Here is a 23,792-nt window from a genome sequence, read left to right as displayed (position 1 = left end):
CAATTATCTTCTTATTTATTAAAGTTCTCAATGTTTTCAAGCATAAAACATTTATTTCTTTTGATTTTGAGCTGACAGTGGCTAACTGTTTTGTGTTTACACACACATCTTTAAAATGATTTCACAGAAATATTACGCAATAAAGAAACAATCTCAACTTTAAGAAATTATGAAGCTCTTAGGTACAAAGATATATAACCATATTTGTAAAATTAGATATGATTTTACAGAGGGAGAAAAGAAAGGAAAAATGGTATAAGAAAGGAAGGGAGCTTCTACATAGTTACTTTACCTGCTAGAAATAGCAACCAAACCCCACTCAAATTACAATCAAGTGAATGTCTTGAAAAAGGAAATCATAATGTATCCTAGATACGCTGCCTGAAATAGATGGGTTGATCATGGCTAGAACTCCTTTAATGGATCAGAGCTAAAATATCAACATGAAAGAAAATGTGAGGACCCAATCAGTGATTTCTTCCATCAGTTGACAATTTATTACCAAGGTAAAATATTACCAGTCAACTAGAATATGTTGGTTTAACTAACACCAGTTACTTACATTTGATTTAAGTTATAGATGGGTCTGCTGTGATTTGACCCATCATAACATTAGTTTTATGATGGACTATTCTTAGAATCAGGAATCTGTTGTTGAAGAGTTACAACTGTGATCTGCTATTGAATATTTGATTTATACCCCTAACTGGTTATTTATGTCTTGTTACATTGGCTAACTATATGCTGGTTACTTACCATCTGTTGTACTGAGTGTTCAGTTTGTATGTATCCATCAATCCTCAGGTATGTGAATTCTTGGTATGATCTGTGTCATAGTTTCAATTCCCAGCTGGAGAATTTTCATTTCACTTCTGTCAGGTCACACTTCTTATAGACAAAATCCATAATGGTTCTTTAACTACCCAAAGTTTTAAATAACAGGTTAATTTGGTTTCAGTTATGGAAAGCCACAATTTCGACTCTTTGTGGTGTTATTTTACAACAATCTTTGGTAACATATGTTTTATCAAACTCCATGATGATATATATTTTATCACATTCTCTGGAGATGTATATTTTACAACATCCTATTGTCATGTAAATTTTATAATGCTCTGTGTGGATATCTATTTAACCACACTGTTGTGACATATATTTTGTAATAATCCAATGTAGTCTCAATGTGTGTGTTTGACTTGCTAGAAGTAATGACTAAATCTCTCTCAAACACCTGACTGTATCCTACCATTTTACAAGTGGACACGTTGGATACTGTGCTCTTGGTTTGCTGTGCTTAGATCTGCTTGACCAGTGCTGACTTGTGGTTAACAACATTTTATTAGGCACTTATTGTGTTCCCAGTGGGTGAAAATGAGCAAGTTAGACAGATACATGATTAGAGAGAAATGTGTGATGAGCTGAGATAAGATCATTATTTTCTATAGTGAAATACTCAGTGTTCTATTAATCTAGTTATTGAGGTATTGATAATACAGGCTGAAGGGCAAAATATTTAACAAAAAGAATAATGAGCAAGGATTGTTTAAGTGTTGCTTGTGGTCATTTCTTTTCTGGTCCTAATTTGCACTAGCACTAAGTTTCAGACATAAGCTCTTAAGAGGTGTAGATTTAAAATTTTCTGTTGTTTCTGTCTCATAGTAACATTCTGTAGTGGAAGTCTTTGTTTTTTTCATTTCATCAGCACCCACTACAATGACATATACCTTGTGATGTATCAAGCAAGTAAATTGTATTATCTCTTTCAACTAGTATCAACTTTAATCATATCTAAAATACTGAGTGTTGACATACTTCTCATTCGTATAATTTTCTGTCTAGTTGCTTTCCTACTCTTCAATTTTGAAAGGTTATGGTGCTTGATATATATTCTTATGAGAATATATAAATTTATTAGATGTCACTATCAGATAAACATGCTCACATCTATACATATCTGTATGCACACACACATATCCCCACTGCAATATATTTCTTTTCGTTTCTTTTACTTGTTTCAGTCATTTTACTGCGGCCATGCTGGAGCACCGCCTTTAGTCGAGCAAATTGACCCCGGGACTTATTATTTGGAAGCCCAGTACTTATTCTATCGGTCTCTTAATGCCAAACTGCTAAGTGACGGGGACGTAAAAACACACCAGCATCGGTTGTCAAGCAATGCCAGGGGGACAAACACAGACACACAAACACACACACATACATATATATATATATATATATATAATATATATATATATATATATATATATACACACACACACACACACATATACGACGGGCTTCTTTCAGTTTCCGTCTACCAAATCCACTCACAAGGCATTGGTTGGCCCGAGGCTATAGTATCAAGATGCCACGCAGTGGAACCGAACCCGGAACCATGTGGTTGGCCAGCAAGCTACCTAACACACAGCCACTCCTGCGCCTATATATATATATATATATATATATATATATAGACGAGGCTAGCAGACGGCCACGCTCGGATGGTGTTTGAGCAGATGGCCACGCTCAAACACCATCCGAGCGTGGCCGTCTGCCAGCCTCGTCTGGCACCTGTGTCGGTGGCACATAAAATCACCCACTACACTGGTTGGCGTTAGGAAGGGCATCCAGCTGTAGAAACACTGCCAGATCTGACTGGCCTGGTGCAGCCTTCGGGCTTGCCAGACCCCAGTTGAACCGTCCAACCCATGCTAGCATGGAAAGCGGACGTTAAACGATGATGATGATGATATTGTGGAACTTTGGGAGAGTCATGCAGCCAATTCAAGCACATGCACTGGTGTGTTCCACTACAGTTTTTATCAAATAGAAACTTGCTTAATCAATTATCTAGTTAATTAATAATAAAATTGATGTGAAATACAGCCAGTGCATATGGTTTAATTGACAGTTCGATTCTTTCACTTTGGGAGAGGTCATGTTCCAGTTAACTCTTAATTTCCTGTAGGACATAGTACCACATGAGACTGCATCAGTTAGCAAATCCTGAAACATACAATATTACACAAATCATACTAATCTTGATTACATTCATTTTAAAGTAAGTGTGGCACTCTCTGTTACAAGGAAGAAAACTCTAATCTCTTTAGTGTTTATTTGTATTCTGTAACAGTCATTATAGGACTGAGCTTTTAACTTAGATAAATTTCAAAAGGATGTGAAAAGTTAAGATATATGTACTAGTTATTTCATTTTAGTTTTATGATCAATTAATTTGACAATTAGTTAATTAATTAGTAAACTTATTTATTAATTTTTAATTGGCAGCATGAAGTACATTATAAAATTACAACACATGATTTCATATCAAGAATCTTGTAAAACATGTCTCTATGTTGTGTGTGTGTGTGTGTGTGTGTGTGTGTGTGTGTGTGTGTGTGTAGTTGGATAAAATAATGGAAACACCTTGTTAATTAGAAGTTTTATTATTTAATATGAAGTTGGTCTACCTTTGGCATCAATAACAGCTTTAATATTAGGGGAATTTTTTAGCCATTTTCAAGTAAAACCTGCTTTAGCTCTTTCAGCAACAAGAGCAGAGGAAAGCAACTCCTCAATTGCTTCTCCAAAATGTACCATAAATATTTTATTATACTGAGATCCAGTGATTGGGGTGAGAAGCAATCCAAGTGGTCTACTTGACTTTTGTGCTTTTCATATCAATTTTGAATGACATTAGCCATGTGAATTGGTGCATAATTGTCCTGGAAGACTGTGCTACCATCAGGTAGAATGTTTATACAACAAAATGGACATAACCAAAATATTCAAATAGTCCTTGCCATTAGCTCTTCCATGTTGAACAACCAAAGGGCTAAGAGAATTCCATGATATGGCTGCCTAAATCATTACAGAACACCTCCATATTTTGTGGTAGGGACCAAATAGTTAGGGTTGAAGATTTCTTTGGATAGACATATACTTGCTCTAAATTGGGGAAAAAAGGTGCATGATGATTCATCAGAGAAGATTTTGTTTCATTGAGCCATTGACCACTTCTGATAGCCTAGACATTGAATTTGCTACTTATCAATGTTGATGGGGGACAGAATTAGCAATTACATTCATCCCAGGCATCCAACATTATGGAGCTCAGGTCAAATGCTTTTAATTGACACATTGTTCACAAGATGTTGGTTTAGCTCTGTTGTCACTTTTGCTGCCATAATTCAGTGGTTATTTGATACAGTATATTTCACTGTTCTGTGGTCTCTCTCTGTGAGCTTTGCCTTCCATTCAAAATTATGCTTGCCAGAGCAGGTTTTGCCTTGGTTTTGGAATGGCAACATGATTTTAGAGACTGTACCTCTTGAAGCAGTAGACAATTCAGCAGTCTTAGTGACTGAGTTCCAGCCATCCTCTTCCAACAATTTTTTTTTTTTTGGAAATCAGATAGATCGATCGTTGTAACTTATTGAAATATAAATATTTCCCAAAAAAAGAAAGAAAAGAAAAAAAAAACCATCGCAAAAACAGAAGGCTATATCATGAAGTACAGAGTATACATGATGCATATGAACACATATTTACAGACATGAACATATTGCCAATAGGAAAAAATAGTTAAATAAAAGTGATGTTTCCATTATTTTGTCAATCCCCTGTGTGTGTGTGTGCGTATTGGTGTATCCTAGCACTGCCCCAACCCTAAGCCTTGAATGATTAAAAAAGTAACACACACACACACATGCATACACTGTAGCCCCAGTGTGACATAGTTACCTCAGTCAGTCTTATTCTCCTGTCCAAACTAGTTTATATAGAAAAATTTAACTTTTTCTGGGTTTTTAACAAAGAAAAAAAAAACCCTGCTATTCCTTAGCAGCTGCACTCCAAACAGGCTGACCATATGATTCCTTTCATTTTCAGACAGAGGTCGATCTGTCTCTTTACCAGTCACTCCTAATGGTGATGCTACTATTTTTCACGGAGTTACCTACCTGGGCTGTGCTACTGTCAATGCTCCACGCAGTGAGGTGGAAATCTACCGAAATATGGCTGTACTCAATGAACAATCCCAGATGTCAATTCCAGTTATATTATCAGTGCCCAGCACATCAGAAGGTATTGTCAGGTGAGTAACAGTGTTTTCATTCTTTTTCAGTCTACTAACCTTATAAATCCCAACTTATTGTTAGTGAATATTATTATTATTAAGGGCAGTGGCTTAGCAAAATTGGTAAAATGATGTACAAATGTCTTGTGGATTTTAGTTCTGACTGTTTATATTCTAATTTTAAAACCTGGTGAGATTAACTTTACTTCATTTTTACCTTTCAATAATATAAGTACCAATAATGTAGTTGAGTTAATATAACTTGTGGTCTTGTACCTACATTTGAGATCATTACAAATATTATTAGTCCCATTGGCGCAAAGCCAGCAAATATGTAAGGAAACGCTAGAGTTGAGTTAATTGTTCCCTTGTGTGAGTAAGTGTGTATGTGTGTAGGCAATGACAAATGACTGAGACATCTAGCAATTTGCTGAGCTTGAGAAGACATGTCAAGCCAACACCCAGTACACTCTGTAGAGTGGGTGGCATTAGGAAGGGCATCCAACCATAGAAACCAAGCCAAAACAGACGACTGGAGCCTGGTGCAGCTCTCCAGCTTACCAGTCCCAGTCAAACCATCTAACCCATGTCAGCATGGAAAAGGAACGCTAAATGATGATGATGATATGAAGGAACTGAGCTAGTCAGGGTGTACAATAGGATAATTAAGATGTAGTACTCGGTTAGGGATAAATCACTATTCCTGGCTTTAGTTGATTTGTAGAAAGTGTTTGAATGGAAACCGCACTCAGTAATTTGGTGGTCATTGCAAAATCTAGGTGGAGCTGGATGGCTTGTGGATATTGTATAAGCTATGTACAATTTGTATTAAGTAAAGTGAGAGCCAATAATGATTTCAGTGAAGAATTTAGTGTGAGGGTAGGAGTCCATATCTCAGTCCTCAGTCCCTTCCTATTTATCATAGTCCTACCGGCCATCACAGAGGAACTTAAGACTGCCTGTCCATAGGAACTCCTATATGCTGATAATATATTTCTCAGAGGAACTAGAGAAGGAAGCTAAAACTAGAATTGAGAGGTCTTAAGGCGAGACTAATACCTCAGATTTTAGATAGCAAAATCTCAGACAAATAGCAAAGGATATATCTCTGGGCATTATTAGACTGTGCAAAACTGCAAATATTTCACTAAAATGTGGATATTATCCTTGTGTAGTTGAGCATTGTTGTAAAATCAACCATTTCTAACGTTTTTTTTGCATTTTTCTCAAAATGACATTTCTCCAAGAATAATTGATGTAATAGGCTGAAATTTTGCATGTGTATTACTTTGATACTTGGTTAGATGCTGTTCTAGTGTGATTAGATACATTTTGTTTGGTCATCTTCCAGAGACACTTGAATGCTATTATCCAAGGTGTCAAAAACGCGTGAACTGCTGCATATGGCTATGAGTGATCCCACAATGAAATCTAGGCTAACTTCATCAATGTATTTAATTCAACATCTAGTCTGTACCCTAATCTGTTGGTATTCCAAGTAAGAGCATATTATCCTTGATAGTTTGGTAGAAAATTTGACCTAAAATAAGGCTATGTTTGCCTTGTCAGTCATTTTGAATTTATAATTAGGTCATGAATAGATAATGTGTAAATTTAAATATTATGTTTTTTGATAGAACTACCATTGTTCTTGATGTATGCCATATTTGGTTTGGCTGGGTTTTATTCCCACTGAGTGAGAGCATCTTCAATTTAGGAGTGTTTTCCTATGGCTGAGGTTTTAGTCTTGCCTTAAGGTAAACTTAGCAAATACTAAGATTTTAGTGAGTAGGAAGAAAAACAGGACTCTGACATTTTCAGAGAAAAGCCTAACTTGATATGCAAGAAAGGATTAGGTATAAATTCTATAACTGTACCCATTGTAAGTTATTAACACACAAGAAGTGTTGTGGTATCATAGGCAAACTAACAGCAAACATAAGCTCTGTATGTGAGAGATGCACTGGAGCAGTATGTATACTATGAGTATACTGGAAACAGACTCCCTTAATTCCATGGGTGGCTCACTAGAAATAGTTGATAGCTTTTGTTACCTGGGAGGTAGTAGCTCCTAAAATATAGCAGCCAGAGTAAGAATTGGTTGAAAGAAGTTTAGGCAACTACTACCACTGTCAGCAACAAAGGTCTTCTCCCTGATTGACAGGTAGATTGTACATGTCAGAACTGCAACGCTGCATTGTAGTAAGATATGGGCTTTCAATGCAATGGACTTGAAAAGACTGGAAAGAAATTAGGCAAGCATGCTCTGTTGTATATACAATGTATATGTGCATGAACAATATAGTATAAATGTACTGGGAGAAAAATTAGGAATAAGAGGAATCAGATGTAGTGTGCAAATAAGAAGACTGTTGGTATGGACATGTGATGCATAAATATGAAGACAGTTGCATAAAGAAGTGCTGATCATTTAAATTAGGTGTAGTTTGTGGAAAAGGGAAACCTTGGAAAACATGGGATGAAGTGGTGAAGGCTGGTCTCAGGACCTTGAACCTCACTGAGGAAATGATCAGGGACAGGATAACTGGTAGTATGTGGCTCCAAGGAAGATTCACCCAGATCAGTGAAACTAAGTTCTGGAAGAACTGTGTGTGTATATCTATATATACACACATATATACACACACACATGCGTGCGCACACACACACACACACACACACACACACACACCACACACACACACACACAGCTGTACTCCTCACTCAATTTCCTCCACAAGAAACTCTCACCACCCATCATCTCTCTAACTCCAGCTTTTCTGAGCAATGAGAAAGACAAGTAGTATTTGACAGGATTTGATGGATCCAAAGACTGCATTGTGCTCCACTATCTACTTCAGCATGGTTTTTATGGTTGGATATCTCTGGTAATGCTAAATACTTCACAGCTTTTTTCATGCCACCAGCATGACTACAAATCCAAAGGCAGGTGGTTTTACAATTGGATCCGAAGGGTTAAAATATAAAGGAAGGGGGTCAAAGTAGTCCAGGTTTCCCTGCAGTAAATAAGCTACATGGCTACTCACATTTTAGAAGAGAAAGTGGGGTTGATCAGGGTGGAGCTGGAAAGCAATAAAAATAATTGTAATGAGGTGTCTGAAAGGACCCTCATGGTATAATACAAGTTGGAGTGGGGACAGAGGAACTAAAATGTGGGTAGAGGTTGCAAGCGTGTATGGAAGTGCATTTGCAAGAGTGTATGGAAGTGTATGAGGGGTGTGTGAATATAATGAATGAAGAGCAAGTGTTGAGGGGAGGATGTAGTGAATGGTGGCTAAGGAGTTGGGGTGTCCAAGAATGTACTGAGATGAAGAAAAACAGGTGAGTAATGTTGATGCAGTGCAGTAGATAGAGGAAGGCTAACAGAAATAAAGAGAGAGAGAAAGAGAAAGAGATATGACATGTGATTGGGTATATTGTCAGAACGTGGGGAGAGGTAGGCATAGTATATGGTTGCAGATAAAGAGAGATAATTTGATAGCTCAATGAGAGTGGTTGTCATTAGCGTAAAATGTGAATGGAAAGGACAGTATAAGGATGAATGATGAATATCAAGTGAAATGGTTCTGAGCAATGGAAAAGATAAGTGGTATCAAGATTGTCTAGGATTACATTACTCAACCTAAAAAAAAAAACAAGATAGTCAAGGCTGGTATACCTCTGAGCATAGATTGGCTTGATCTGGGCTGAACTGTAGTTAAATACCAAGACCAACAGTAAGAAATTCTGATTGCAGCTTTACCCTATTTCACTATTGATGCTGATTAGTCAACTACTTTTCAGGCAAGAGCTTTCCAAATCTACCTTCTATCCACTTTATTGTTCTGGTCCTCACACAAAATACACAGCATTAAAATACACTACGGTTAAGCTGTTACTGTTTGATATCTCAAGAAAACATTATTTGTTTCTTAGATGGGAATAAGATTAATAGCATTCATATATTTCCTTAGGATTGTTAACAGTATAAGTGAGGAAATGGTTTGTCAGAAGTTTTAGTCAATTGAATTAACCTCAGAATATTATTGGTACTATATGCTGTTAGTACCCATCTCTACCAATAATAAAGGAAGGGGAAATGTCACCTCTGGAAAGAAGTAAACTCTGAAATACCTCAGAATATTAAATTCAATATTGTAAAGTGTCTAATACAGCTTCTTACCATATATACCAACACTGCCATCCAATCATCATCATCACCTCTACCACCACCACTGTCATCGTCAATTATCAACCTTTTACATGGTTACTGAAGCTGCTAGAAATATCAACCAAATAAATCTTCCTCAAATAACATCCTACTGTCTGAAAAAAAAGGAATGCCACATTGGATGATCAGAGCAGTCTTAGGGCTAAACAGAAGTACCCTACATTTCTGTTTTCAATTGTTTCTCATAAAGAAACTAAATTGTATCTAAACTACAGTAAATATTAAACATTAACTATCCTTCATGTTTTGCAAGTTGCTTAAGTAAGCTTTGCTAGTTGACCTTGCTTAAGCAGTGACCCTTCCATCCCATCTGTTCGTTAGCTCTGGTGAAACCAGACTAGCTAGCAATTAGAAGTCACATACAATGAATGGATTAGCATCATTATCAGCAGGTTAGTATTCAATCTATCAATTAAGTAAGCTTTGAGTGGAATATCTAATTTTAGTTTTGCTTACCTGTCTATATTGTCAGTCCTCCTGTGAGCATTGTGATTTTGTTGTTTAAGAAGGTTGGAGGCATTTAGCACATTGCTGTAGGTAGGAAGTGAGAAAGAGAGGTCAGCTAGTACATTTATCAATGTAACCTATGAATTGCTTAGACTTTTAATAATTATGCAATTTGTTAATGATTTACTGCAAAACTTTAACTTAACAGAAGTATATTGTAATGTACAGACCTTGTCATGTGATTAAGATGTTCACTTTGCAACCATGTAGTTTTAAATTAAATCCCTTTTTGTGGTACTCTGGGCAAATGTCTTTTGTTACAGCTTCAGGTCAACCAAAGTTTTATGGGTGAAATATGGTAGACAGATACTATATATACTTGATGGATATTTGTATGTATCTATGTGTGTATGTGTTTGTGTGTGTGTGTATTCATGTGTTTGTAGCTATGGCCTATGCCAATGTTGCATAACTGGTTCATTTAAGAGTTCCCTTCAATTGTCGGGCAATGTGCTGTGCTTGAGAAGACCTTTTGAGTCAAGTAAAATTGCTATCGTGACTGGCACCTGTGCTGGTGGCACGTAAAACGCACCATTCAAGCATGGTCAATGTCAGTGCTGCCGGACTGGCTCCCGCGCCGGTGGCATGTAAAAAGCACCATATGGGCATGGTCGATGCCAGTGCCGCCTGACTGGCTCCTGTGCTGGTGGTACGTAGAAGCACCATACAAGTGTGGTCGATGCCAGTGTTGCCTGACTGGCTCCCATGCCGGTGACATGTAAAACGCACCATTCGAGTGTGGTTGATGCCAGTGCTGTCTGACTTTAGTTGTGCTTACCTGTCTATAATGTCAGTCCTCCTGTGAACATAAAAAGCACCCACTACACTCTTGGGGTGGTTGGTGTTAAGAAGGGCATCAAGCTGTAGAAACTTTGCCAGATCAAACTGGAGCCTGGTGCAGCCTCATGGCTTGCCAGTCTTCAGTCACACTGTCCAACCCATGCCTGCATAGAAAGCGAATGGTAAACAATGATGATGGTGATGATGATGTATTGATGGGAGTGTTGAACAAAATTATTTTGCATTATTACTTGTGTTGGAGCCATGTAAAAGTACTCAGTACATTCTGTTAAGTGGTTAGCATTAGGAAGGACATCCAGCTGTGGAAACCATGCTAAGACAGATGACTGGGGCCTGGTGCAGCCCTCCAGCTTGCCAGCTCCTCTCAAATCATCCATTCCAATGTCAACATGGAAAACAGATGTTAAATGATGATGATGGTGATGATTTGGTTACACCTCTTTATGCCCTGGTTTGTCCCTTTATCTCCAAGTTTACTTTGTCTTTCTTCCTTTCAGGATCAATGAAATATGTACCATACAAAGTAACTTGAGTTGATAAAGTTAACTTAAGCCCTTTGAAAGAGATATTTCGGTATGACTGATTTTGATTAAAAAAAAAAAAAAGAAGCAGTCCCAATTACAAAATGAAGAAATTAATAAAAGAATATAAAGTAGTTATGCTGCGCAAGGTTTGCAATGTTACACTTGGTTGATTACTGAGCATTATTAGTTTTGACATTCAGACATTCAACTTGAATGTCAAGTAAAGTTGTAAATGTGAAGTAGACAGCTGTAAGTTTGCAATGAAAATAAAAGTCCCATCATACATAATTATCATCTTATATATATATATATATATATATCTACCCATCACAACATGACACAGACTGTCACCAGTTTCTTTGGTCTCTGATGATTTACTTCATCAGTGAAGACTTTGTATTCATCTATGTCATAGAAGAATTAGACTATCAAAAACATTACTATCCAGGCTGGTACCTATAATAAAACATTACAGGTATAAGAGTTAATAGAACTGAAATGGTTTCAACTGTGAAGTGAACTTATGTCAAAGACTTGATTAGGTGGAGCTTAATGCCACTCTGTGGTACTCATACAGCAATTTTTAACTGACACTACAGTATATGTTGGTTGCAGCTCAGCTACTACTCTGGCTCAAACACTACTCTCGAGCTTGAATTCTATTCTGGTTCAAACACTAACCTGGCTTAAGTACTAGTCTAGCTGAAACCTCAATCACTATTCTGGTTCAAACACTACTCTGTCTCAAACACACTGTTTCACTGGCACAATTCTGCTCTAGAAGAGAACTGCTGCTTTCCAAAGCTATTTTTTATATACAGTTATGTGCTATTTTGTTATTTTTATTATGAAATACATGTATCTAATAATGAAGATAACTATACTATAGGTTATCTGATAGTTTGGTTGATACCATGATATATGTATATATATATTATAAAATTAATATAAACAGCAGTTTGCAACGTTTCATCAAAAGGAGAATCATAATTGTCACTAAATGTGACTAGGATGTTAGAAACACTTACATTGCTAGAAATAAGAGTTAAAATGCTCTAATGATGGAGTCAATGCACATAAATGCAAACATATACACTATCAGGGACCTCAGTCATCCGAAAAATGCCAATCAAGAATTCCTAATACCAGCATTACTTTTGGCAATTTTTTTTGCCCCATCAGTTAGGACTGGCTCACACTTCAGCTCTTTCTGGACTTGCTTCTCTATTAGTATACATGCCTGCATCATCTAAGTCAGTGGATGATTTAGCGATTTGCTAATGTATACACATAAAACTAATATATACAGCAGTTTGCTATGTTCCACCAAAAAGGAGAATTATAGTTGTCACTAAATGTAACTAGGGTGTTAGAAACGCCTACATTGCTAGAAATAGGAACTAAAATGTTCTAATGGTGTTGTCAATGTATATAAATGTAAACATATACACTAACAGAGCCCTTAATTGTTTGAAAAATGCCAATCATGTGTGTATGTGTGTGTTTAGTGGTTGGCGTTAGGAAGGACATCTAGCTGTAGGAACTCTGCCAGATCAGATTGGAGTCTGGTGCAGCCATCTGGTTCGCCAGACCTCAGTCAAATCGTCTAACCCATTGCTAGCATGGAAAGCGGACGTTAAATGATGATAATGATGATATATATGAACATACACACATTTATAGTTTTCTCCTAATATTACATGTCTTTGGCTAAAACTTTAATCATTCTTTCTTAACAAAGTGAACAGTTTCAACATGCTGTAATTGATGCAAATGATAGGACAGTGACTACTTTGCTGTTTTGTGTTTTTGAATTCTATGATGGTCAAGGCAGGATTTAGCGTTACCTGTTCCAAAAATGTTCTGGGGTTAAATCTATTGCATATTGTCCTCTTTTATGTAAAACAACTTTTTAAACAATATTAAAAATCAAATTATTCTTAATATTTATCAATATGTTAATTTTGATATAATCTTCCAGTCACTAATGAAATGTTTTCATCTTTCTCTATCTGTAGGTTACTGGATCCTACTACAAACTCTGACATTGCCAGCTATCGGATACATAGAATTCTCTTCTGTGCTCGTGGACCCACTGACAGCAATGAAAGACGCTGTTTTGCTTTCACCTGTAGCCATGGGGATACAGCAGAAACTACCATCTTTCAATGCCATGTATTTAGATGTGACTTACCTGAAGCGGTCAGTTTTACTTGTCTTCATGTCTTTGATTCTGATTCCTAGACCAGTTATTTATGCTTTTTGGCTCATTATTTCAGTCTCTATGTTTCTGATATTAAACATTATAAGAATCAATTTGAAACAGAAAAGAGAAACCTGCCTAATATGTTAAAACAGCAGAAACAATTTATAGTACCTAATACAAGAAGATAGAATTGTAAGCACTTTATAGTTTAAGTAGCAGACCTCATGGATCTTCCAAGGTGTAATTTGAACCAACCATCCTTGTATGTGTGTATGTGTTTGTGCATCAATAGCATCTGCACGTGTGAGTGTGAGTATTGACAATAGTGTTTTTTGAATCTCTCTTTCTCCTTATCACAGACTTTTGCCATTTACTCCCTGCAGTATGGCATTGTTTACACCACAGGAATCTGTCATTAACAATATAATAGATTGGTGATGTTGTCACCCGACAAATGATAATTCATGATCAAATTACAGTTAGTGGGTCTGTTGGTTATTTTTGTCTCAAATTGGTTCTTATAATAGCATTTAAACATTCTTATATCATTTCAAATTGTATCATTTATTTTATGATGCTTATTTCTGTTCTAGGTAGCCAAAGTTTTGTACTGCTTTGCTACAACCTTCAGGCGTGTTCCTAAGCAGCCTCGCAGTGAATCAATCAGTAGCTTGTCTGATTCTGAACAAAAGTTCATCTTCAGTGTTGGCCTCGAGTTCAAAGAAGATGATAGTCGTGGAAACTTCTCTACTGTCCCAAGGGACAAAAGTTGTTTTAAACTACGGTGCAATATGGATAAGAAAATTATTATCACTGTACAACAAAACAGTCTACTTGAGCTTAAAATTGAAAGGTTTGTTCTCTGTTGTTTCTACATTTAAAAGTGATTAGCATTTTGGTATATCTGACATTATTTCTCTCACTAACAAGGTATATAACTACATTTGTCTGACTGAACAATTCTCCACTTCATGGTTGAGTTGTTAGCAGTAAGAGTCATCATCCAGTTATAAAACTGTTGTTTCAACAAAAGTCATTTTACCTACCCATACATTCTCCTCCTAAATTCATTTACCCACTTAATCTCTGTTGTTAAAGCAAGGTGTGTCATCTCCTAATGTAGCTACCATGTCAGCATGAATGTCATTGGGGGCTAAACCCTTTTACTGCAGGCCCTTGATAACATGTTTGAAACATAACTTAAGAAAACATTCTGACATAAAATTATTGTAGTAAAAACTGCATCACAATATCAACAGACCAAAACTTTATCACAAAGGTTAGTATTCCTCTTCAGAGTGAGAAACTACTATAACTCCAAATGGTTATTAATTCTCTGTAAAGCTTAGGTGAAACAGCAAGAGAATACTGCTTCTACACATACAAACATTGTAGACTGCATCTAAGGAACATTTGACATGAAGTTACCTGCCATCACACTCCACCCTCTGGCTCACAAATTTGCTGTTTCCTATTCCAAACTTTTCTATTATGGTCTCTGTTTGGCCGGGCTCTATTTCCACTCAGGTACTTCCAACTCATCTCTCCTCTCTGCACCACCAATACCATGTCTTCTTACTTGGCCTTGTATAATCAGCCCCAATCTTCCATCTCCAGAACATTGTTCCTCTGGGATTCTCTTCCTGCATGTTTTTTGGTTTATTTCTTGCAAACACTGTTGACACAAATTTTTTCTCAAAACTAAAGCAGTAAGGGAAAAAGAAATACAAACACTTTAAACAGGAAGTTTTGCATCATGCTATGAATGGCAATTTTAGGCAATTTGTATCTAAGAGGGTTACAGAGGCATTGGTGTTATATATTGTATAATCTTTTGTTTCAGATGTTTTGGCTTATTGCTGTCTCCTGGTAGAAATGTGAAACATGGAGATATGCAGCTGATTGAAATGGTAAGATATTAGATAATTTGGAATATATTCTTTATATCATTATTTCATATAGTGTATGCAACTGAAACAGTCAATATATCATTTAATATAAAAATCATTTAATATATATAATTTATCATTAATATATAAATATTTCCATTTATTTTATTTAAAATATTGACATTATATTAAACAATATATATTGCATAATTAATGTTTTTGTTAAATTAAAATGTATGATGCTCAAAGTATAAATCAAAAGAATGTTCTTCAAAAAGAAAACTAGTTATAAAAATATAAGAGGGATTTAACAAAATTTGTTTCCCTATGGCAACTCATGGTTAACTGAAAGTATACATTATCAAATGCACATTGATTTTTTTTAAGAAAATAAAATAAAAAACATAATTGTGTGATGATTTAATGCAACAGGTGCACTTTTTACAGTCAACACTGATCATGATAAAAGGTCATATTTTGTAAAAAGTAAACAAAATATGATTATTAATTTAAAATTTAAATTGTTTTAAGAATGGAAATGTACGTCTGTTTTGAGACAAATTTAAACATGATGAAAACAACCAAAGACTGTTTTAATTTTGTTTTAAATATTAGCAGGGTTTTTAAACTTTTCTACTGTTTTTATTACAGTTAGTTTTTAAAATGATCTTTCAGTTTATGATTTGAACATATAGGATCTGGCAATTTTTTTAGAAATTAAAAACAATGTTGCATTGTGTGCTTTGATCAGAACTTTGCTTAGCCAAGGTTATATTACAACTTGGAATGGTGTGTATTTTGGAAACATTGATATTTAAAACTTAGATATCGGAAGACCATTTAAAAAAAATTAAACAAATAAAGAATAAAAAAAGTTGGAGGTGTTTTAAAAGAGTAGTGTTTTCATTTCTCAACATCATCATCATCAACACTTTTGTTAAAATAATTTTGTTAATTCAATTAAGCTAGTATTTTTGAAAGAAAGATATTTCTTAAAGAAAAAATTATTTAAAAAATACTGAAAAATATTGTAAGTTTTTAGAAGGGAAATTTATGAATGACTCTTGTCATAGAGATATCTGCTATGACATGAGTTAAACAAGATGAAAACGGTTAAATATATAAGATCTAATGATGTTTTAACATGGTACCTGGCATTCAAAACTTATCAATTGATAGGGTATTTTGAAATAAAAGAAATTGGAGAGTAGTGTGTGATTCTTCAATTTTGAAGTATTTACTTGTCTGTTAAGGCAAGTTAAGTTTTACATTTCCCAGAATTGATGGTTTCATTTCTGATGATGCCACTTTCCTCAAAGAGTACCCAAAAGAAGAGTTAGTGTATATTATAGATGAGATTTATTTTTCTGGCATTTTATTACCCCAAAGTAGTGCTAATTATGTATGAGTGTAAAGTATAAAAACAGCTCTACTCTAACTCAACAGTGTTATATCTGTACAAATACAGCTCTACTATATAGTACCTATCTATGGCTGAACTATATAGAAAAGCTATACTATACAGTAGCTGTTCAATATAGCTGTATTGTACAATAGCTATATAACAACAGGTGTACTAATAACTATACAACTGCTGTACTGTACAGCATCTACTCAACAACAGCTGTAATCATTAAAAGCTAACTATGCAGTAGCTATATAACTACTAAGCAACTCCAGTTGTACTATATATCTTCTATACAACTATAGCTGAATTATATAGTACTGTAGTGATGCTACTGTGTAAGGTTCAGTGCGCATGCGCAGAATGGGGCTACTTCCGGGTGGCCACCGGAAGTCTTTCCCATGCGCATGTGCGGGAAACTGACCCCTAAGGAACACCAAACTCGATCACTCTCTCTGGCCATTTCAGCCCTCGTGAACAGACGTGCATTTGGTAGTCTCTGATAACTATACCGACTTAGCCGCGGACGACATCGAATCCCTTCAACCAGCCAACAAGAAGCTGTACAACAGATTCGGCTGTCGTTTTCCCTTCAGAAATACGTACACCATCACAAATAATAAACAACACTGCTGTCTTTCCCAGATAACCTGACTTCGTCTGTTATATCTAACTAAATTGAATGTGACAGGATCGGATCGAACACCCCTTCAGTGATACCGATTCCAGATCCTGTTACAATTGGTGACTCCAAGTAGAAAAAAAAAAAGAACAGAAGACGCAGCGAACAGGTTTTGCCAGTTAGAGCACTGAACACTCAGTTTTCACTTTCATTTTTCTTTTCCTTTCAGGACGGCGAGGTGCGTACAAACAAAAGTTTTATTCATCGCACTCAGTACACTGAAAAAAAAAAAAAAAAAGAAACACACACACATTTTTTTCTTTCCTTTTCTGTACCTTTTGTTTTTCCTTTGTGCACACACACACTTATTCTTTACTACCCACGAGGTGCACACACACACCATTACACAAAACACAATTTTTGATTTGCTTTGTCGGTTCCACGTGTTCTCCACTTCTCGTTCATACCTTCTGCCCCTTTCTGACAGGCATGGCTGCATCAGGTTTGCCTTTATTCACAGGGGATGTGGGTCTGTGGTTTGCCCAGGTGGAGTCGCATTTTGATGCACATGCCGTTCCTCCACAGCAGCGGTTGCATCTGCTATATTCAAGTTTACATCCCCGACTTGCCACATTGGTCAGGGATCTCATAATTAGTCCCCACCCGGACGCCACATACGCGTCCGTAAAAGCCGAAATCCTCCGCCGCAACATGTGGTCGGAGGAGAGTAATTTTAAGGAGCTGATGGCCGAGGAATAGTTGGGATACAGGACTCCATCCCAGTTCCTGCGCCACCTAAGGGAGCTAAGTGGCAACGCAGCAGACGCGCCACTCTTACGGAAGATATTCTTCTCCAGGTTGCCTGCCCATGTGCAGACAATGTTGGCCACGGCACTGGAGTCTGTGTCAGTAGACCAGATTGCCACGATGGCCGACAAAATATTAGAATTTTGGGGACCATCTCCATCGCGGGGCCTGTACGCATGTACAGAGCCCCCTCCGACACCTTCTCTGACGAACAATTCATTAGCCGAGAAGATTGATGCGCTTACGCAGCGAATCGATGATCTGTGCCGTGCGATCGGGCGCCGACCTCGCAGTCGTAGTCGCAGTGGCTCTGTTTCCCGTAGTCGGAGTGACTCTGTTTCTCGTTCCGGCTGGTGCTGGTACCATTCAAAGTATGCCGAAAAGGCAGAACGGTGTACCCAGCCGTGCACTTTCCAGCCCTCGGGAAACTAAATCCGGAGGAGGTGAGCACGTCACCTTCTTCCTTCTCGTTTCCCAAAAATCGTGCGTTCTTTGTAAAAGATCTGGTGTCGAAGAAATTCTTCATGGTGGACACCGGCTCTTGTTGCAGCATCTGGCCCCTTTGTCTGACTGCAGACAAGCCCAAGCGCTCTTCAATTGTCTTGCATGCCATTGACTCGTCTCCCATAACCACCTTCGGTCAGATTTCGCTGCACCTCGACATCAACCTTCGTCGAGATTTTCAATGGGTTTTCGTCATCGCTGACATCCCGCATCCTATTCTCGGCGCTGATTTCTTGGATAGGTTTAATCTATTGGTGGATGTCAGGCGTCGGAGGCTTCTTGATAGCACGACGTCGCTCTCTACGCCGACTGGGAGTTCCACCAATGCAGTCCTTAGCCCGACATTCTTTGTTGCCACCTCTGGAGACGCTTTTCACTATCTTTTGGCTTCATTTCCGGAGCTAGTGGACATTGCCTTTCAACCGGAAAAGCCTACCCACTCGACACTCCATTTTATCACCAGCACTGGGCCGCCTGTATTTTCGCGCCCACGGCGCCTTGCGCCTGACCGACTAAATACGGCTAGGGCCGAGTTTGAGCACATGCTTCAACTTGGCCTTATATGCCCCTCCACCAGCCCATGGGCGTCTCCCCTTCATTTGGCGCGAAAGGGCGAGTCTGATTTTCGCCCGGTAGGAGACTATCGACGCCTCAATGTCGTAACAATAGCTGACAGATATCCAATCAGATATCTACAGGACTTTACGGCAAATCTCCATGGTTGTACCATTTTTTCGAAGGTCGACCTTATACGCGCATACCATCAAATACCGGTCAACCCAGCCGACGTCCTGAAAACTGCGATCACTACCCCTTTTGGGTGTTTTGAGTTTTTGTATATGAGTTTCGGTTTGCGGAATGCTACTAGCACTTTCCAGCGTTTCATTGATGAGGTTGTCCGCGGTCTTGATTTTGTGTTTGCCTATGTCGATGATATACTCATTGCGAGCGACACATGTGAAAATCATCTCCAGCACCTTTCTCAGGTTTTTCAGCGTCTTTGCGCTTATAGTATACGTATAAATCCCGACAAGTGTGTTTTCGGACGCTCTTCCCTAGATTTTCTAGGCCATCATATTGATTCGAGTGGAATCAGCCCTCTGTCGTCAAAGGTCGATGCCATTCAACGCATCGCACCTCCCACTCCCTTGCGCCAGCTCAGGCATTATCTAGGGATGATCAATTTCTACAGACGTTTTATTCCCGGTTGTGCAGATAAGCTACTTCCTCTCACCAGGCTATTAAAGGACACTCCTAGAAAGGACGGTCAAGTCACCCTCTCTGTTGAGGCACTCACAGCCTTTGAGTCCATTAAGAAGGAGCTGGCTTCTGTTTCTTTGCTTGCACATCCGGTTCCTGGTGCTTCTCTCTCTTTGACTGTAGACGCATCGGACACTGCGATTGGCGCTGTGTTACAACACACAGTGGATGATCATATTCGACCTCTGGCTTTCTTTTCCCGCCAACTGCAACCAGCTGAACGACGATACAGCATCTTTGATCGTGAGCTCCTAGCGATCTATCTATCGGTTCGTCATTTCCAGCATCAACTTGAAGGGCGAGATTTTGTGATCTATATGGATCACAAGCCCCTTACGTTTGCCCTGTGTTCAAAAACGGACAAACGCTCGCCTCGTGCTTTCCGGCACCTGGATTTTATCTCTCAATTCACTAGTAACATTCGACACATACCTGGAAAAGAGAACGTTCCTGCTGACGCTCTCTCTCGCCTTCCAGTCTGTGCCCTTTCGTCTCCTGCTGCTATCGACTTAACGGCCATCTCACAGGAGCAGCCACCTTTGGCGTCGTTAGACTTAACTTCTCCCAAGTTCTCCTGTTGCCAGTTTTCCTACCTTCCGCTTCCGTCAGCCGAAGGCACCATTCTCTGTGATACTTCCACTGGTTCTCCCAGGCCACTCGTGCCTGAGAATCATCAACGCTCAGTGTTTGAAGCACTGCACTCCTTATCACATTCTGGCATCGCTGCCACCCTTAAGCTGATCACTGCTCGGTTTTTCTGGCCGAATATGTGTCGCACTGTTACTTCTTGGATACGCACCTGCTCCAAGTGTCAACGGCACGTTCGTGCCCCGCTTGGACATTTCCCCCTATGGAGTCCCGTTTTTGCCATGTCCACATTGATCTGGTTGGACTATGGCCTGTGAGTCGCAGGTTTTCTTATCTGTTAACTTGTGTCGATCGTTTCTCCCGCTGGCCAGAAGCCATTCCAATAGCAGACATTTCTGCTGAGACTGTTGCGTGAGCCTTCGTTTCAAACTGGATTTCCCGTTTCGGAGTCCCGTCCAGATTGACTACTGATCGTGGACGTCAGTTTGAAGCTTCGCTATTTCGCGAATTGTCACACATTTTAGGTGTGCATCATATCCACACTACCAGCTATCATCCAGCGTCTAATGGGTTAGTTGAATGGTTCCATAGACAGCTCAAGGCCGCTCTTCGTGCCTCTTCAGATCCACAGTCCTGGATTGAATTTCTGCCAATTGTGCTTCTCGGTTGTTGGACTGCTGTCAAGGCAGACTTGGGGTTTTCTTCTGCAGAGCTGCTGTATGGTACCACACTGGCATTGCCTGGTACGATGTTGGTGCCAGACACTTCCCAGCCCCATGATCCGGCGACCTATATCGCCAGACTGCGTTCATATTTCTTGAATCTTCCACCCATGGTTCCCAGGAAACAATCTCCACCATCCCATCTCCCACCGGATATGGACACTTGGTCGCATGTTTTTCTTCGGGATGACTCTGTCAAGGGACCACTTGTTTCTCCCCATAAAGGACCTTTTCGTGTGCTTTCTCGCACACCTAAGGTTTTCACCATTGAAATAAATGGTCATTCGGAGACTGTTTCCGTGGACCGACTGAAGAAAGCACACTTTGAGACGTCTTCATCTTTTGATGACAACCTTGCCACACCCACCTATGCACCTGTAACAACACCTTCACCTGCACAAACACCTTCACCAGCACAGACACCTTTGCCTTCACCGGCTCCCGCAACACCACCTTCGCCGTCAACGGGTGCCCCGAGCACACCGTATATTACAAGATCGGGCAGAACAGTGCATTGGCCCAAGAAACTTTCAAAGACAATTTATATTTAACTTTCTTTCAAATTTCTGGTTTTTGTATGATATTATGTACCAAATCTTCTGGGGGATCGGCAAGCCATCTGTTTTTCTGCAGTACCACTACAAATTTTTTTGTTTTCGTACTTCCACACTCGAGGGGGAGCCATGTAGTGATGCTACTGTGTAAGGTTCAGCGCGCATGCGTAGAATGGGGCTACTTCTGGGTGGCCACCGGAAGTCTTCCCCATGCGCATGTGCGGGAAACTGACCCCTAAGGAACACCAAACTCGATCACTCTCTCTGGCCATTTCAGCCCTCGTGAACAGACGTGCATTTGGTAGTCTCTGATAACTATACCGACTTAGCCGCGGACGACATTGAATCCCTTCAACCAACCAACAAGAAGCTGTACAACAGATTCGGCTGTCGTTTTCCCTTCAGAAATACGTACACCATCACGAATAATAAACAACACTGCTGTCTTTCCCAGATAACCTGACTTCGTCTGTTATATCTAACTAAATTGAATGTGACAGGATTGGATCGAACACCCCTTCAGTGATACCGATTCCAGATCCTGTTACAGTACCTATAGTATTACAGCTATATAGCTGATGCACAGCTTCTATAGGAGTATAGTGTTATAATTGTGATCCCTCCTAACTTTAAAGAGATATTTATATTCAAAGGCCTAATATTTAAACAAGCTTGACCTAAATAATTGGAATATTAGATGAATATTTTATACTGTAGTTGTTTTCACTGCACCACCACTTGCAGTGCTATCACCACTCTAACCCTAACACCATTGCTATATAATCATCACATCACCACTAGCACTATCACTTCTACCACAACCACAGCACAATCACAAGAACTATCATCTCTATTTACACTACCACATCAACACTACCAATGCTCCTATACCTCAATGTTTTCTCGAGTATCTATTGTTATATAATTCAGATAACAATTTCTGTGCAGCCAGTTGCCAAATTAGTTTTCAAAAGCAAGCACTGGCCAAAATGTTAGAATTCTCATTCATTATGGTATATAAAAATAAACTATTTCCTTCACATGCTTAAGAAAGACTTGGGTTTTACTTTGTTGCACAAGCCAAAGACATCACCATTCAGTTACTAGAAATAGTAACCAAATCCCTCTCCTCCAAGTCTTTAAAAACGAATAGATGCATATTCTTAGAGAATGTAGTCTTGCAAATATGAAATTTTAAACAAATAGGGGATGAACCTTTTTTGACTGTCTTTGATCATAGATCTACTTAATTAGCATTGATTGTGAGTTAAAGTCACAACAATCTGTTTTATTGTCTCTGTACAAAGAAAACTTTTGTTCTAGAATCTAATGTTGATTCTTTTTTCAATTTCCAGGAATGCATGGGTAATAGCAATGATGGTAAAAGTTATATCATTTCTGGCCATTGGGACCCCACAGAACCTAGCTTTGCTGTACTGAACTCTGAAACAGAGAAAGGTAAGTTCCCCCCTTAACCCTTTCATTACCAAACCGCCCAAAGCCGCCCGAAAAAAATTTTGGTTAATGTGACCAAACCGCCCAAACCCGCCCGTATTTACCTATTCATATTTAAATGAGAATATCAGAGCAAATCTCTTTAGTACATTCGTGAAAACATGTATTATACTTCGTAAACAGTTCATCTACAGTTTTGTACAATAATCGAAGTGTAATTTTAATTCCGTGAATTTTGGGAGATTTTTTTCTGAAATTTGTTCCTATTGTGTTTTCAAAATTTGTAATTCTGACAAAAAATGGATACGAATTTCATTATATCAAGCAGCGAGTCAGAATTCGAAGGATTTTCTACTGAAGACCTTCATAAATCTAACTCTATGACTGAAAAAAAAAAAGCACGTGGTATTTGATAATGAATCTGATGTTTCATTTTCCGAAAGTGAAAACAGTGAATCCGAGAGCTCCGACAGCGATAAAGAAAATGAATTGGCACCTGAATGGAGTGAAAATTTAAAAACTGTTTCTTTCGGTGATTTTTCTGAAGAAACTGGACCAAACCACAGACTTTCCCAGGAGAGTAAAGCCTTAGACTATTTCTTTTTACTTTTCGAATGAGCCTATTTGAAATCATTACTGC

The 23,792-nt window shown here is 38.4% G+C and overlaps 1 protein-coding gene across 7 annotated transcripts in view; it reads left to right on the top strand.

Annotated features, from left to right (window-relative positions):
- LOC115230269 (rab GTPase-activating protein 1) overlaps window positions 1-23,792 on the top strand; it is a 140,938-nt gene that overhangs the window by 83,185 nt on the left and 33,961 nt on the right. For 5 of the 7 annotated variants that reach the window (XM_029800501.2, XM_029800493.2, XM_029800478.2 and 2 more), the window contains 5 exons: window positions 4,891-5,095; window positions 13,159-13,342; window positions 13,940-14,199; window positions 15,190-15,256; window positions 23,053-23,155. In XM_029800501.2, the coding sequence (XP_029656361.1) occupies window positions 4,891-5,095; window positions 13,159-13,342; window positions 13,940-14,199; window positions 15,190-15,256; window positions 23,053-23,155 (819 nt within the window). Of the gene's footprint in view, window positions 1-390; window positions 395-4,890; window positions 5,096-13,158; window positions 13,343-13,939; window positions 14,200-15,189; window positions 15,257-23,052; window positions 23,156-23,792 lie in introns of all 7 variants that reach the window. The other 2 variants (XM_036499075.1, XM_029800505.2) reach the window with 2 other exon arrangements.

Source organism: Octopus sinensis, linkage group LG2 (genome assembly GCF_006345805.1).
Source record: "Octopus sinensis linkage group LG2, ASM634580v1, whole genome shotgun sequence".
Classification (NCBI taxonomy): domain Eukaryota; kingdom Metazoa; phylum Mollusca; class Cephalopoda; order Octopoda; family Octopodidae; genus Octopus; species Octopus sinensis.
This window is presented reverse-complemented; position numbering and strand designations above follow the sequence as displayed.